The 17,978-nt window shown below is 44.4% G+C and overlaps 1 protein-coding gene across 3 annotated transcripts in view; it reads right to left on the bottom strand.

Annotated features, from left to right (window-relative positions):
* Positions 1–10,854: 10,854 nt before the first annotated feature.
* The window catches only part of LOC138287365 (zinc finger protein ZFP2-like), an 82,857-nt gene continuing 75,733 nt past the window's right edge, over positions 10,855–17,978 (bottom strand). For all 3 annotated transcript variants that reach the window (XM_069227739.1, XM_069227738.1, XM_069227737.1), the window contains one exon: positions 10,855–17,408. In XM_069227739.1, coding sequence (XP_069083840.1) covers positions 15,193–16,188 — 996 coding nt within the window. In that variant the 5' untranslated portion in view covers positions 16,189–17,408 and the 3' untranslated portion in view covers positions 10,855–15,192. The remainder of the gene's footprint in view (positions 17,409–17,978) is intronic.

Raw genomic sequence — 17,978 nt, 5'->3', positions numbered from 1 at the left:
GAGAGACAGCTTTTCGGAAAAGTCTACTTTGGATTTTATTATCTGCAATGAAGACTTCTACGTCTAAAAATACAATCTTCTCTGCACTGTACTGGTATGTAAATTCAACATTCATGGTGTTAGAGTTTAAAAAGGTACAAAATTCCAACACAGCCATTTACCACTGCACTTAAGTAACTTATAAGTCACCTATATGTCTATCCTTCACCTGGTGAAGGTTGGGTGCAAAGTTACTTAGTGTGTGGGCACTAGCCAAGGTGCCCCCACATCGTTCAGGGCAAGTTCCCCGGACTTTGTGAGTGCGGGGACACCATTACACGCGTGCACTGTAAATAGGTCACTACCTATGTACAGCGTCACAATGGTAACTCCGAACATGGCCATGTAACATGTCTAAGATCATGGTGGGACAATTCCATGATCCCCCGGGTCTCTAGCACAGAACCCGGGTACTGCAAACTGCCTTTCTGGGGTCTCCACTGCAGCTGCTGCCAACCCCTCAGACAGGTTTCTGCCCTCCTGGGGTCCAGGCAGCCCTGGCCCAGGAAGGCAGAACAAAGGACTTCCTCTGAGAGAGGGTGTAACACCCTCTCCCTTTGGAAATAGGTGTGAAGGCTGGGGAGGAGTAGCCTCCCCCAGCCTCTGAAAATGCTTTGATGGGCACAGATGCTGCTCATCTCTGCATAAGCCAGTCTACACCAGTTCAGGGATCCCCCCAGCCCTGCTCTGGCGCGAAACTGGACAAAGGATAGGGGAGTGACCACTACCCTGACCGGCACCTCCCCGGGGAGGTGCCCAGAGCTCCTCCAGTGTGTCCCAGACCTCTGCCATCTTGGAAACAGAGGTGTCTGTGGCACACTGGACTGCTCTGAGTGGCCAGTGCCAGCAGGTGACGTCAGAGGCTCCTTCTGATAGGCTCTTACCTCTCTTGGTAGCCAATCCTCATTCCTAGGTAGCCAAACCTCCTTTTCTGGCTATTTAGGGTCTCTGCTTTGGGGATCTCACCAGATAACAAATGCAAGAGCTCATCAGAGTTCCTCTGCATCTCCCTCTTCACCTTCTTCCAAAGGATCGACCGCTGACTGCTCAGGACGCCTGCAAAACCGCAACAAAGTAGCAAGACGACTACTAGCAACCTTGTATTGCTTCATCCTACGAGCTTTCTTAACTGTTTCCAGGTGGTGCATGCTCTGGGGGTAGCCTGCCTCCTCTCTGCACCAGGAGCTCTGAAGAAATCTCACGTGGGTCGACTGAATCTTCCCCCTGCAACCGCAGGCACTAAAAGACTGCATCACTGGTCCTCTGGGTCCCCTCTCAGCACAACGAGCGTGGTCCCTGGAACCCAGCAACTCTGTCCAAGTGACTCCCACAGTCCAGTGACTCTTCAGTCCAAGTTTGGTGGAGGTAAGTCCTTGCCTCCCCACGCTAGACTGCATTGCTGGGTATCGCGTAATTTGCAGCTGCTCTGGCTCCTGTGCACTCTTCCAGGATTTCCTTTGTGCACAGCCAAGCCTGGGTCCCCAACACTCTAATCTGCAGTGCACAACCTTCTGAGTTGTCCTCCGGTGTCGTGGGACTCCCTTTTGTGACTTCGCGTGGACTCCAGTTCACTCCTCTTCCAAGTGCCTGTTCAGGTACTTCTGCGGGTGCTGCCTGCTTCTGTGAGGGCTCCCTGACTTGCTGGGCGACCCCTCTATCTCCTCCTCCAAGTGGCGACATCCTGGTCCCTCCTGGGCCACAGCAGCACCCAAATACCTCTACCGTGACCCTTGCAGCTAGCAAGGCTTGTTTGCAGTCTTTCTGCATGGAAATAACTCCGCAAGCTTCATCGCGATGTGGGACATCCGTCTTCCAAAGGAGAAGTCCCTAGCTCTCCTCTTTCTTGCAGAACTACAAGCTACTTCCAAGAGGTGGCAGCTTCCTTGCACCCTCAGCTGGCATTTCCTGGGCTCCTGCCCACCCCCGACACTGTCGCGACTATTGGACTTGGTCCCCTTGTCTTACAGGTACTCAGGTCCGGAAATCCACTGTTGTTGCATTGCTGGTATTTGTTCTTCCTGCAGAAACCCCCTATCACAACTTCTGTGCTCTCTGGGGGTAGTAGGTGCACTTTACACCTACCTTTCAGGGTCTTGGGGTGGGCTATTTTTCTAACCCTCACTGTTTTCTTACAGTCCCAGCGACCCTCTACAAGCTCACATAGGTTTGGGGTCCATTCGTGGTTCGCATTCCACTTTTGGGGTATATGGTTTGTGTTGCCCCTATACCTATGTGCTCCTATTGCAATCTACTGTAATTTTACACTGCTTGCATTACTTTTCTTGTGATTACCTGCATAATTTTGGTTTGTGTACATATGTCTTGTGTATATACCTTATCCTCATACTGAGGGTACTCACTGAGATACGTTTGGCATATTGTCATAAAAATAAAGTACCTTTATTTTTAGTACTTCTGTGTATTGTGTTTTCTTATGATATTGTGCATATGACACCAGTAGTATAGTAGGAGCTTTACATGTCTCCTAGTTCAGCCTAAGCTGCTTTGCCATAGCTACCTTCTATCAGCCTAAGCTGCTAGAAACACCTCTTCTACACTAATAAGGGATAACTGGACCTGGCACAAGGTGTAAGTACCTCTGGTACCCACTATAAGCCAGGCCAGCCTCCCACACTGTGGAATAGCCCCCACAGGCAGTTGAGGAGGGGTAGAGCTGCCTTTCCCTGGGGAGGATGTGAGCTTGGACACCACCCTGGGTGGGGGAGTGCTGTTCTACCAATAGATTGCGGTCATGCCATAGGGGGCCTGAATCTAGAAAAGGCCCTACTCCTCTACCTCCCCAACCCTCGCCCTCCATTACTCTTAGCAATGGATTTCTTGCTGCAAAACAGGATAAACATTGCTTTGCTTGTTCAAGTAAAGACCCATACAAGACCTGTGGTAGGCCCAGGCAATGTAGTGCATAATCTCCTTAGCCATGTCCTGTGGCTAATAAAATCCCACCTGATGATGGCTATGACAACCTGGGTGTACGGAACCTACCCCTTTAAACAGGACTTGACTGGAGGTGTTCTTCTTGTGCCCCCTTTACTTGCTGAGATGAGGTTGGTCCAGCTGGGCCCACTGAGTGACGCCGGAAGCCCTATTGTTGCTCCTGTTTAGGAATACCTGGTGGGCGTCCCATGGATTGGGCTTTCATGGGAAGCCAGATCTACTCCTTACATGATCTATACATAAGATGGTGAAACATGATTGAGGTCAGGCCTAACTTACCTTCAAGGAAAAGTGATGTACACAATGTGTCAGCATGGATGTTATTAAAGAACATTCGCTGGACAAAGGAATTGGGGCCAGGTGCATGTAGCTTAAGGTTTGCGATTTCGTAATAGCTAGTTTTACGAATTGCTATTAGGAAATCGCAAACTGCTGTGTACAACAGTGTCTTTAACACTGTTTGCAATACCTAAATGGGTCACAAGGGACCTGCCTTATTAATATTCATGAGGCAGGTCGCAATTTGTGTCCCATTTGGGAATGGCTACAATCACAGGGATGGTGGCCTGCTGGGGACAGTAGACCACCAGGTCTGTGATAGTTTTTAAATAAACCAATCTTTTTAATGATCCATCCTTTTTTCCCTAAAGTGGTCCGTGGGACAGAGATGTGTTGGCCAAGCCCCACCCCTCGTCCACTGAGCAACCCAGGCATGGTTCCCACTTGGTTAATGTAAGCTTTGCATTCCTTCAGACATGAGTTTATGTTTGGGTTTTCTAGGTGTGAGCTTTTTCTTCACCAAGCTGGTAGTGTCGAACAGGGAGGGATCTTCTGTTTATTTCATCAACATATGTTCCCGCACAACAAACTACTGGCATCTATTTGGAGCATGCCCTCATGGTGTTGTTTGATGAGGGACCAGGATGGGCCCTATACTGCCACCTGGCCCCTCGGCTGAAGTTACTAGGGCACACTCTGCTAGACACTAGATGACGGTGGCCATTCTGATGTCATGGAACATCCGAGGTTTGAACGACCCAAGCAAGGTGCGTCATGTTTTTGTGAACCTTAGAAGGCATAAGAGATGCGATTGCACACACTCCGCTCTGACAGCAAAGGCAGATCTGTTGTCCTACATGGGGTTTTCATGGGTAAGACAATGATGGTAGTACATGTGTATGGTCCCAACACAGATTTCCCAGACCGGTTTTTAACTATATGGCACAACATTCTTAGCTGAGGACACTTAAAGGTTATCTGGGGAGGCGACTCAATGTTGTTCTGAACCCTGATAACTCTCAGTCCGCATGAAGGTCTCACAATTGCAGTCCTAGTCCGATTCGGAGGTGCTCGATGTATGGTGGGCTCGCTACTGCTACTGAGAGTACTTGGTCACTGCTACGTTTGGCCCCGCACAGATTACTGGTTGGTCAGCAGTGCTGTCCGCGTGTGGACTGAACGAGGGGAGCATTTGCATTGGATACTCTCTGACCCCGGCCACATTTCAATTAGAGATAGATTTCCCGCTGGGATGGACCCCCTCTGCTCTTAAGTATTCAGGACTCTGTGTTAGTCGGACATGGAGGTGCTCTGGCAGAATAACTTCAGCAGGACTGTTCCATGGTTGGAGGAGTTAGTTCCAGTCTGGGCCATGGCTGGAAGAATAGAGGTTGCTAAAATGATACTACGTTCCTCTACCTTTTTGTGAATTCCACCTGAGAGCTGTTTTGATCATTTTGAATTCCTTATGATCGGCTTGAGGGGGATTGAGATACAACTGAGACGTGCATGGGATGCGCCGACCTGGGCCTCCAATCAGGGCGCTACGTGTGCACCTGACTGAACCATACTAATAATGTGCGCAGACTCAGTTGATGCATTACTGGTTTCACCCAATGACGTATCTGCTGCATGTGACGGTCGAGGACGACAAGGCTAGGCTTCACCTGCTGCCAGCAGTGCTTTGTATTCCCCTCGTACACCCTAGAGGTGAGACTGACACTGTGAAATGCATGTTGTGGGCATGGGGTTGGCTGCCCCGCAGGGCCACGCTTCCTTGCCTATACGAGCGAATTGCTGTTGGCACGAAATCTGACATTGTCCTTTACAATGGAGGCACAGACCCAGTGCTTAATTTGTAAATAAAAAGTTGCCGGTGCTCAAGGTCCTCCTCTTAAACACGAGCCTGCTGTAATTAAATCTGCCAGCACTGAATACTGAGGTGGCATAATACTGAAGCCATCTCGGACCTCTTCAATCCATTTACGGCCTCTCCCTGCCCCTTCAGCTCATCCTGCAGCTTTCTACTTTCTCACTTTGTGTCGCTTCTTCGTTTTATCTTCTTCCGTCTTTTCCCATCTGTGTCTTTTGCTCGCAGCAAATGCTTGAGGCATAAGAATGAGCCCCGGCCCTTAAAAATAAGTGCCGGTGCTCAGCACCGGAAACAACAAGCACAGCATAGACCTGTTGTCAGCTGATGCATATAGGCTTGACAGGTTTGACGCATCTGCACCCTGATGGTAACTTTATCACTACTCAGGACATTGGGGCTATCACACAATGCATGTTCCTCTATCACCACTTGTGTAGCAAATGAGAGAAATACCCAGCACTTCTCCACAAGAATGCAAGCGCCTAGACACGCTGGGCTGTATTTTGAGTTTGGCATCTTCCAGACGACTGATCACATAATGGGACTTCGCCATGCAGGGTGAAGCCCTGCTATCCCGCTAGAACTAGGCTTCAGTGGCAAACAGATGTACACATTGATATTACAGATGAGCGGTGGCGCTCCCGCTGTGCCCAGATAGGCGCGCCGCCACTAAACTGTAGACCAAGGTTGCTACGTGTTAAATATACAAAGTGTATCGCACATACACTACGCTGTATAAAATGGGCCCAATAACAGACACACGTTGTTGGAAGCTGCAATGACTGCATGGGGAAGGTGATGTGACACAGGGTGCCAAGGAGCCCCCTGGTTACCCTGCTGGGGTACGTTAAGGGGCTCCCCACTGACTCCCGCAAGCTAACTGCTATAATGTTTTTTACGGCAAAAAGTGTGGGGGGGGGGGGCAACGCACTGGTGGTGCAGAGTATCCCCCAAACAGCAAAGTTGGCTCAAAGGAGCATCATCTTTTTAGGAACAACTGGAGGGCTACTGGTCCCTGGTGTCGGCCTAAACGTGTCTGAAAGACACTTGGGGGCATCTGACACATACCTTGCCTTAAGGTCTGAGGTACATTGTGATCAATGGGCTTCTGTGAGCTAAAGCTGAGCATGCTGTCAAAAAGTGCCTATGAACTGGAGATAAATTGCCCCATGGTATTTTGGAATGGTGGAGGGTCCCACGCTGACAACCTACTGGCATCTGCCTTGGAATAGAGGGTGCAAATTCATTTACTGTTCTGAGGGGAATGTATAAGTTGTATGTTGTTTTTAGTAAAAAGTGCAATAAATACAATTAAAGCAGAACTCTGCAATGGAATGCAGGGACTTCCAATCCTTTTGAGAAGCGGAAACATAACATCCGAAAATACAGAGTTCTGTTCAGTCTGTCCATCTGCTTGCGGGTAATAAGCAAAGTTAATGCAAAAAACTAAGGAAGGGCGCCTTCAAGGGCATCTGAAATGCCACATTCTGCCCCCAGGTAAGCAGGAGCTAAGAACCTGTTCTACTGCCCGCGGTCAGACTATGACCCGAATTAAGCATTGGGCAGGACGACGGGGTGGAGTTACCAGCTCAGATTATTGTTTTCAGCCAATAATTCTGACCCTATGCTAGCTAATTCCAAGTTACAAAGGTCGGACTGAGGAACAACCATACAGATCTGCGGTTTTTTTTTTTTGGGGGGGGGGGGGGGGTGTCAAAATACGCACACGTTTAGCAATTCCAGACTGTTTAACATTCCCAATTCCTGTCTGCTCAGTGCACGAGATCAGTGCTCAGGACATAGAGACGTAAACTGTGCTCGGGATGTATGACGTGGCATGACGGGCCCATAGGGAGGACAGATGTGGTCTGTGCTCAGGGTGTGCGGATTTAACCAGTGCTCATGATGTAGTTGTGGACTGTACTCAAGGCGCGCAGATGTGACTTGTGCTTGCGATGTTTGATGCAATCCCTGCTCATGAAGTGTGGATTTGACCTGTGCTCAGGACATACAGATGTGATCTAACCTTCTATACTATAATTTGGCTTTTGCTCACGATATATGATGTGAACTGCTCTCCGGAAGTACGGCTGTGACTTGTGCTCAGTATGTACAGATGTGACCAGTGCTCAGGATGCACGAATGTGGCTTATTTCAGGGTGGGTGGACGAATGTGACCTGTGCTCAGTATGTACAGATGAGACCAGCGCGCAGGATTTACGATTCTGACGTGCTCAGAATGTGTGGATGAGACTCGTGCTAAGGATGTTCGGCTGTGACCTGAGCTCAGATGTGAAGATGTAACCTGACTCAGAATGTGCAGTTGCGACCTGTGCTCAGAATGTGCAGGTGTAACCTATGCTCAGGTTGTACATATGTGACCTGTGCTCAAGATGTATATATGTGACCTGTGCTCAAGATGTATATATGTGACCTGTGCTCAAGATGTATGGATGAGAATGTGACCTGTGTAAAGGATGTACAGATGTAACCCGTGCTAAGCATGTGACCTGATGTACCGATGTGACCTGCGCTCAAGATGCATAATGTGACTTATGTTCCAAATGTACAGATGTGACTCTTGTATGGATGTGACCTGTGCTAAGGATTTACAGATGTGACCTCTGCTTGGCATCTGCAGGTGCACAAATGCTAGGTGGTAAAACAGTGAGCAGGGACTAGATTTGCTGGGGCTGTGAAACCTCACGGAAGCCTCTTTGAGAATTAATGCATGTGTAAAACACATGTATGAATTCTCAAAGAGGCGATTATAGCTAAGACCAGAGAAACTAAAACCATTTGGTGGGATGAAAAGCTGCTCCTGGAGAAGATGCTCAGTACTTTAACAGTGACCCCTGTGCAGGTGGGAAATAAAAAATTATCCCACAAGAAAGTAGGGTTTTGTCTACATTTCTGCTAAATTAACATTGTTAGAACTGGGGACACTAGCTGGCAGTGGGTTGCACCATGTCCAAGTAAGGACGCTCACTGTGGTCAGGGTAAGGGAGATACCCGCTCAGATAACCCCTGCTCACCCCCTCGGTAGCTTGGCTCAAGCAGTCAGGCGCTTCTGGACCCAAACCTGCAACTTTGGCGTTGATAATACTACATACTACATACTAAGCAACTGGGCTTATAAGATGTTTTGCTCCTTTTGGAACAACATGCTCCAAGGTGCATCAAATCAGACTTCTATGAACAAGCTGCTGCCAAATAAAAATGACATCTGATTATTCAGTTTCTGCTACTAAACATGTGACTAGACGGGCCTCTATCCCACAGTTGCTCTTACGTTATCTTTTACCCTTTATCAACTCTAGAATTCATTTTAGCATATTTGACCCACGTGAAATGACGAGCAATGGCTCCTCTCATGAATATCTACAATATGCTTCTTTGAGATTCAAAATGAATATCAGGATTTACCTTTTTTGCTAATGAAATATCAAGAGAAATGCTCTAATGTAAGTACACAGGCATACACTCTGTGGGCAAAGCAATGGCTTTTGGAACCACATAAATTGTACTCAATAGCTCACTTTCATGATAAGAAGCAAACAGATGGCACTACAGTACCCCAGGCTCCCCTCCAATATTCACCCCTTAAAGGTAAGATGGAAAGATCACATTCAGGTCTGATTTACACCCAAGAGACCCCCAGGCACACATTTCATAAATCTCGGTCCCCAGACATAGACAAACAATATCTTCCACAAGACTGTAGGGGAGGAAACCAGAACGTGAACCTGACGCAGAGTGAGGTATACTGGACACATGAACCGGGTGCTGTAAATCTGGGTCTCAACCAGGACAGGAAGTTAAACCTCTTACATAATGTCTACTTGTAATACATTTTCATTTGGTTTTCATTAGATATTTTCACATGTTTAAATTTGTAACAATGATGAAACTATTTCCGGTTAGCAGAGGAGATAAGTACAACACATTTGCACCTACAACTCCATGTACTTCCTTGTGAATCAGACTCTAAATGTAGGACACCAAACAACCTTCTACATGTTTTACATTGGAGACTAATATATCTATGTTAATTTATAACTTAAACCTCACACACAGGTGGGCACATTTTTCTCTGTGAAGGTAACTTCACATATGCTGAAATTATACAAGCTTGTGTGGGTAACTCTTAGTTTTGGCATCATTTTTTACTTAATAGCAGAAGGATTTGAACAGATTTAAATTTTAATCCAGTTCCCCTTATCTGGGAACTTCTGAAAGGCTGGGCACCCCAGCCAAAGCCCAGTTAGCGCATGACTTAAGTCGTTGATGGTAATTTTGTTGTTGTGATGTTATAGGACATCAGGTGTGGGGTCAGCCTTAGGGTCTGTATGGTTGCAGGATGTCACATGTGGGGTTTTAGAGGATATGGGGGTGGAAAGAAACCAGGTGTGAAGAATCTTAGAAGGCTCTGGAGATGACAGGACACCAGGTAGGAAGAATCTTTGATGGGGCTGGAGGTGAGAGGACATCAGGTATGAAGAATCTTAGATGGGTCTGGAGGTGAGAGGGCAACTGGGTATGAAGAGTCTTTGATGGGTCAGGAGGTAGGATGACACCAGGTTTATAGAATCTGTGATGGGTCTGGAAGAGAGAGGAGACCAGGTATGAAAATTCATTGATCGGTCTGGAGGTGAGACAAAACCAGATATGAAGAATCTTTGATATGTCTGGAGGTGAGAGGACACCAGGTATGAAGAATCTTTCATGGGTCTGGAAGTGAGAGGACATCGGGTGTGAAGAATCGTTGATGGGGCTGGAGTTGAGAGGACACCACGTATGGAAAATCGTTGATGGGCCTGGAGTTGAGAGGACACCAGGTATGGAAAATCATTGATGGGTTTGGAGGTGAAACAAAACCAGGTACGAAGAATCTTTGATGGGTCTGGAGGTGAGAGGACACCAGGTATGAAGAATCCTTGGTGGGTCTGGAGGTGAGTGGGCACCAGGTATGACGGTCTAGTTGGATGGATGTCACAACATCTGTTATCAGGGCTTACTTAGCAGCTAGACAGGCGCAATGGTCATATTTGTGGGGCAGCAGGACAACAGGTGCTGTTTTCAGGAACTGGCAGTCAGAAGTCTCCGTTTGTGACAAGTATCCATGATGGATACAGTTAAAAGGTAATGATCTCTGGTGAGAGTAGAGAGCTCTTTATTTTGGGCATAAGGTTTATACCCAATGAGAATTTTCTTGTTTAAGCTGCATGTCTCTTAGCTGTTTCCTTTTGCTTAAATAGAATAACAGAAGCCCCATTCCACGGCATACCATCAAAACGTACTTCTCTATCCTGGTGTTTGTTTTAAGTAGAAAAGAGAAAATTGACCTTCAACTGCCCAGTAAACCAAAAGTTCATATAGTCCATGGATTAACACTGTTGAGTCCATCTCACCTAGGTCAGCATTGCTGGTGGTTAATTCTCCTACACAGATTCTCTTATGCAGAGCGCTATGTGGCTTCCGTTGTGTACATTTTGCCAATAAGTTAAATGCATACAAACCATGTCAAAGTTGAAACTTGTTCCAGAGTTAGGGCATGCTTGCATAACTTTTATCATAATATGATCAAATTTATCATTTACTTTCTAAATGTGCCGCAACTGCTCTTGATAATATTTGTTTTTGGGCATTTTGTCGGTTCACTCTGCAGTTTACATGCCACATTAACATAAAACACCTTTCCTTTTTGTTTAAACTATTTATTTAAATTTAGACATAATATATTAGCTTATAAATCTAAAAGGAAACAATTCCTTGTGAGATAAAAAAAAATGAATGGAAAGGTGAACAACTACTATGTAAGGCATAATTTAAGAATTCTCACGAACAATCATAAAAGTGGAGCACATCAACAATATCCTATGAAGGAAAACAATAACAATAATAGTTTGCTTCTCATCCTTCAAGGAGGACAGACACAAAATGAAAAGAAACTACAGCGTAAGACAACAAAATAAAAAAGCATTGGCAAATCCAATCGGTCTTCCCTACGCAAGAGCTATTGGCTTTTCCCCGGTCTTTTAGCTATGTTGTACACAGGGGCGGCTGCTGTACAGCCTGGCTGAAAGTTAGTGGGGTAGAGGAGAGTGACATGGCGAAGAATAGAGTGTTGTAGAGTGGAGTAGCATAGTGTTGTGTACTGGAGTGGCACATAGTGGAGTCGTGCAGAGTGGCGTACAGTGGAGTGGCATAGAGTAGAGCGGACTGTTGTAGAGTGCATTGGCATGAAGTGTTTCAGATTATATTGGCGCAGAGTGTAGTAGCATAGAATTCCTTGCTGTGTAATGTAGTGTTGTAGCATAGATTAGAGCACTGCATGATCAGAGCAGTGAAAAATAGTGCAGAATGAAGATGTGCATAGTAGAGTGGCGTAGAGTACAGTAGACTACAGCAGTGTAGAGTAGAGCAGAGTGGCATAGAGAACAATGGTGGAGAGTGGTGCACAGTAGAGTGTAGGGGTGCTGAGTACATTGGTGCAGAGGAGAGTGCAGAGCTTAAGAGTACAACAGCATTGAGTACAGTGGTGTAGAGTGCAGTGGCATCGAGTGATGCACAGTAGAGTGCAGTGGTGTACAGTGGAGTGTCAGAGACTAGAATAGAGTGGACTGGTGTAGAGTGCATTTGCATAGTGTTGCATAGTATAGTGGTGTAGAGTGTAGCAGCATAGAATTCAGCAGCGTACAATGCAGCATCGCAGAAAGCAGTGGTGTAGAGGGCAGCAGTGCAGAGTGGAGTGGTGCAGAATATAGTGGCATAGATTGTGTAGAAATGGCATCACCTAGTGCATTGATTCGTTATGATCATATTAAAATATTTTTTTCCAAAACACTTCAGAATTAATAAAAATGTGCCTCATTTGTGCTTTGCTAATTCTGAAATACTTTCACAGATTAGTTAAATGTTGTTGTGTGCTAGAATAAACCCTTTCCTCTCCCCCCAGTATCCAGCAGGATTGTCAAATAAATTCTCACTTTGAAGTCAGAAAAAGAAAAGTAAACACCAAGCACCCTCAGAAAATAGAGCCCGACATTTGATCTTTCAATGCACAGCAAATGTGACAAGATAAGAACAAGATATACGAGCCTGTTTACTGAAAAGAACACTCGTGGAAGAATACAAGGAGAGGTAATGTGAAAAGGCTTGGCTCTTTCAGAGGACAAACTGATTCTGGACAGCCTAAAACAAAGCCAGGAAACAGAAAGCCAAGAAATGTAAGTTACAAACCACAAAGCCAATGGTAAGCAACAGACGGATTGCATTCCCAGGAACGCTTTCCAAATGTCCCCAATATGTTTTTAGCTGTGCTGTCTGGTAGGCTTCAACCTCAAAAGGAAAATAAATACAGAAGTGTTTCATGATAAATTCTGTTGCACCAATATAAACTGGGAATATCATGTTGCTTGAGTTCACAATTCTTCAAAAATGTCAAGCTTTTTCACCTGAACAACAACTGCCAGTCTTATCTGTGGGTGTCTGAGAAGCTACTCAGCTGCCTGTTGACAGTTACCATCGGACTGTTTGAAGAGTTACAAATAAATTCCACTATATTTCAAGGCTTTCCATGTGGTGTTTTGTTTGTGCTCCTCCGCCCTTTTATGGCTTGTGTTGCCTCGTTTTCTCCTTGAAAAGAAGGGCGGTCTCTCATGCCTTCCATGATGGGGGAATGCTTTTCAGATGTGATGATGGATGAAGAATCAGGCCTCTAAGATTCGCATTGCAATACATTCTGTACATTTGATCTTCTGATTTTAACATACAATGTGTAAAGGCTTAATATTGTGGACTTACAGGTGGGCAATTTTAATGAGGCCCCTCCCTTTTGGAAGGTATAATATAGGATAAACTGTTTTTCTGTAAATTAACGGGTGAGACTGCAGTAGTTAACATGTCTCAACATCTAGTTGTTATATTTCATTTTCAGGATGGTCTCTAGTTATGACGCTGTAGGACAACGGAGAAGTGATTTACAGCTTGTATTTTGTTATGCACTATTAAAGAACTTTAATCTGAGTAATCAATTTTGGTACAGATGACAAGAACATAAACTTGTAATAACTCCCCTTTTGGTGGCACATTGTCCGGTAGTCAGATAAGATCTTGATTTCACTTCCCTTGATCAGACAGCAGTGTACTGTATAGTGGCCGATGTTGATCTCAGACTTTTGGGGCCACAACCCAGCCCTCCTGACACTCTCCTAGTGACATATCGTCTTCCAACCTCTAAATAATGAATTTATCGGGGCGTCCCTGTGCGATGTATATCGGTTCTTCTGGCCTCATGCACCAATTCATGCTAGCCTCCCATTGCATCCTTGTTGGGACCAGCCTGCTTCCCCATTTCTGTTTAACATCTCTCTGTGCCACCATCAGGGCCTCACTGCATAAGAGGAGCATGTATTTGAGTGTTTGTTCCCACCATACACCCTGCATAGATACTATTGCATTCAGTACCTGTGGTGCCTCTAGGGATTGCTATTAAAGAACTCTTCATAATTAGTGTTGCAGTATTCTTTGCTGATTATTGCTCTGGTTACATTGTTTGTGGCCTCAAAACCTTTACAGTATACTTGGATATTATATGCAGCTGTGAGAGCTACCATATAGAGCAGAGTTAATGCTGTATTGGATTATTTACTGGCATTCAGTGAGTAATCTTTCACTGTGAGTAAGATTGTCTCTATGACTGAAACATATCTGGCATTCAGAGCTCCAATAAGGTTTTTCCCCAGTTTCGGTTCTGTGATGGCAAGTGAGATAGGTATACTTATTGAAGATTAGCAGACCTTCTGAGCACTGATAACGGTTTCCCTGGTATGGTTTCTTTCATGGGGAGTCAGACTAGCTCTGTAACTGAAGCTCTTCTGTCATTCAGAGCATTGCTGAGGTTTCCCCCAGTGTGGCTTCTCTCATGTGAAGTAAGATGATATTTCTTACTGCAGTGTTGTGTGGATTCGGAGCACTGATACGGTTTTGCTCCACAGTGAGTTCTCTCATGTAGTGCGAGTTTGCTTTAAGCCTGAAGCCTTCGGGCATTCAGAGCACTGATAAGGTCTTTCCCCCGTGTGGGTTCTCTCATGCAAAGTTAGAGAGGTTTTGCAACTGAAGCTTTTTGGGCATTCGAGCACTGATAAGGCTTTTCTCCAGTGTTCATTCTTGTGTGGTAGTTGAAGGTAACTTTGGGGCCGATTTATAACTTCACAGATGGATTGTCCTACGTCAGGACCATGGAGTATATTACTCTGTCACCCTGATGAAGTACGCACCTGCCAAATTTAGAGAAGTCCATCAACCATACAGACATTTTTTCCATTCACAGGAACTGCTGTCAAGACGGTTCTTGTGAATGTAATGAAATGTTGCTGTATGGCTCCATCAATCATGACAGAGCCGTATGTTAAAGTTTCAAAACTATTTTTATTTTCAAAAGCAAAATCGCAATGTGAGATGTTGTTTTAGAACATAAAAATAGCAATGCCCCTCTTACCAAGGGATTCATCTCCCATGGTGAAGGAGACATTTTTAGTTTTTTATTGCTCCTTACTGCTAGGGATTGCCAGGGTGATGGGCAGTAAATAACCGATCTATTCAGCTCATCTACATTGGGCAGGCGGACATGTACCCAATTCTTTGACAGCACTTAATCCATCGGAGCAGTTTGGCCAAGGAAGAGAGAGTAGTCTTCACTGTTGCAACACTATGGTCCGCCAGCATACACATTCGGCGAACAGACCATTATATTGGCGGTAAGCATACTCCGTCTCTGTTGCAATGGTGTATGATTACCGCCAATATAGAAATCAGGCTGCATATTTCTAAAGCATTTCTGACACCTAGGGCACTGCAACATGAGTGCATGTCACTTTTTGGGCATCAGAGTATGGACAGAGTTTTGGCCAGTATAGGTTGTCTCATGCTGAACAAAACTTGCACTAAGTAGGAAACCTTACTGGCATTCAGAGAACTGAAAATGTTTTTACCCATTGTGGTTTATTGTATGTCGAGTGAAACTGATCTCAACTCTGAAGCATTTATGACCACTGATAAGGCTTTTGCTCACTGTGGGTTCTTTCATGTAGTGTAAGATTGGATTTATGAATGAAACCTTTCAGCCATTCAGAGTACGGAAACAGTTTTTCCCCAGTGTGGGTTCCCTCATGTACAGTGAGATTGGCTCTTTGCATTAAACCTCTTTGGCATTCAGAGCACTGAAATGTTTTTTCCCGGGTGTAGATTGTTTCATGTTGAGGGAAAACAAATTTACCACTGAAGCTCCTCTGGCATACAGAACACTGATAAGGTTTCTCCCCAGTGTGGATTCTTTCATGTCGAGTGAGAAAGGATTTACGGCTGAAGCTTCTCTGGCATTGTGAGCACTGATAAAGTTTCTGTTCTGAGTGTGTTTGCTTATGACGAATTAGATCACTATTAGTAATAAAGCTTTCCAAGCATTTAGAGCACTGATAATGTCTTTGTCCAGTGTGAATCTTCTCATGTTGCTTAAGAATGTTTTCACCACTGAAGCTTTGTTGGCATTCAGAGCACCAATATGGATTTACCCTAGTGTGGGTTCTCTCATGTAGTATAAGAACAGATTTACGACTGAAGCTTTTTTGGCATTCAGAGCAGTGATAAGGTTTTTCCCCAGTGTGAGTTCTCTCATGTAGTGTGAGATAAGATCTACGTCTGAAGCTTTTTTGGCATTCAGAGCAGTGATAAGGTTTTTCTCCAGAATGGGTTCTCTCATGCTGAGTAAGATGTATTTTGCAACTGAAGCGTTTCAGGCAATCATTGCACTGATAAGGTTTTTCCCCAGTGTGCGTTCTCTCATGTAGTTTAAGACCGGCATTATGCCTGAAGCATTTCTGGCATTCAGAACACTGGTAAGGTTTTTCTCCAGTGTGGATTCTCTGATGCTGAATGAGTCTGGAATGATACGAAAAGCTCTTCTCACATTCAGTACACTTATATGATTCCTTTCTTGAGTCTATGTCTGCAATTTGGAATTTGTCTTGCATGCATGCCATGGTAAGACCTGAACCGGATTCCAGAGTCAGGATAAGTTTCGATAATGTACAGTATTAACCTCTCAAGTATGCCACAAGTGCTGTTCTTAGCACTTGTATTACTGCTTCTGTCTGGTGATCATATCTTGTCACCGCTGTTGGCAGCCTAAGTCATTCTATAACCTTTCATTGAGAAGACACATCTTTGGGAATATCATCTTAGAGTATTGTCTCCACAATATCTCCACATGGGTTCTCTCATGTTGAACTAAACTTGTTTGGAAACTGAAGCTTTTCTCACATCTAATTATGTAGGCATTTATGAAATAACTAAGAAAGTCTTTGGCAGAGATTTGGTGCTTAAAAGTTAGGTACATTTTTAACTAGATGTAATGGCAGAAAGTTTAGAGATGTACAATAATATTATACATTATTAGTAGCAGAACATTGGCTTCCTTCATTGTTCCTGCGCTTAGTTCATGGTTGCCAGCTGTGTGCATAAGGCAAAAGCAGGGAAATTGAGAGTTCGGAAATTAAGAAATCTGAAAGTTCTGAAACAACTAACATCATTTTACATAGGCTATGGTGCTCCGGTGCTTTGCGGTGCTTACAGGTTAAAAAACAATTTAAAAGACTTTCTTTTGTGGTGTGGGTTTTTTCTTCTCAAATCAGATGCAGCTTCAGACTAAAGCCTTTTCTTCCATGTAGAATCAGACAATCTTTCTGGTCATGGTTTGTTTCACCCGGATATTCCTTGTTTGTCGTTAAACCGACTGAGCAACATATGTTATTTTCAAGTGTAGCTCTTTAAGGTTGCTTTTCTTCATTTTTTTTTTTTTTATAACTTTAGACATCTTGAAATGTTCTCTTCAAGTAAACATATTCTTACAATTAGTCTTTACATCTGGCTTTCAGTTTACATGTGTCTTCTGTTTACAGCTGAGAAGTTATTTGTTCTCAATAACACACACTTGATTAATGTCTCTAATCATTTTACTGTGGATGTTTGATGATCCATAATGAAATGTAATGCAATTCGGGAAATCATTTTTATGTTTAGTAGTTTTCTCCTCTACCAGCTCTTCGCCACTCCTCATTTCTAGATACTGTTCACTTCTTCCCGCTTTGAGGCATCTTCACTTTTAAAAAACAAATATACCATTTAAAGGTATTATGGCACAAATTTCTGTTGCAGTTTTAGAAAACCACCATTTTGATTTTTCTGTTGTTGCTTCAGTCACCTGTAAATTAAGGTCAGAGATTGTTAGTGGATATAAATTGAAACAAAATAAAAACATTTATGAGCTGATTAACTGCAGATTGGTAGCATTTTGCGACTAAGTAGCATTTTGGGTAGGATTGAAAGGGCTCTAAACTCTGTGCAGATAGGGAATATGAGACTAGTGAACAGAAGATTGAGAAGATCATGTAAGGAAGCACAGGTGGTTACCAATGCAGACGCAGCATGCACGGGGCGTCATACTTCAAAACCAATTGCGCCAAGTCTATTGAGTTTGCAGAGTCTGGAGTTGTTTACATCGCGTCAGTGCAGCTTATAGAAACGTGGAGGTTACACTCAAAGGCGATATAACATTAAATGACATTTCTATGTCAAGACCACAAGCTCAGATTATGCTTCTCTATCGTTACTGCTCAATATTAACAGCAGCCAGTGAAATAACATTAGCAGAAAACTACTCTTCCCATGAATATCTTGCTCATGACATGTCTGTCCCTCCACCAATCAGGGTACACTTAGCTCTGTAAATGCATGAGTCACCATAGTCCTTAATCTTTCTTTGCTGCTCAGC

Source organism: Pleurodeles waltl, chromosome 4_1 (genome assembly GCF_031143425.1).
Source record: "Pleurodeles waltl isolate 20211129_DDA chromosome 4_1, aPleWal1.hap1.20221129, whole genome shotgun sequence".
NCBI classification, from domain to species: Eukaryota; Metazoa; Chordata; class Amphibia; order Caudata; family Salamandridae; genus Pleurodeles; species Pleurodeles waltl.
Note: the sequence above shows the minus strand (reverse complement) of the source record. Positions and strands in the feature narration are given on the sequence as shown.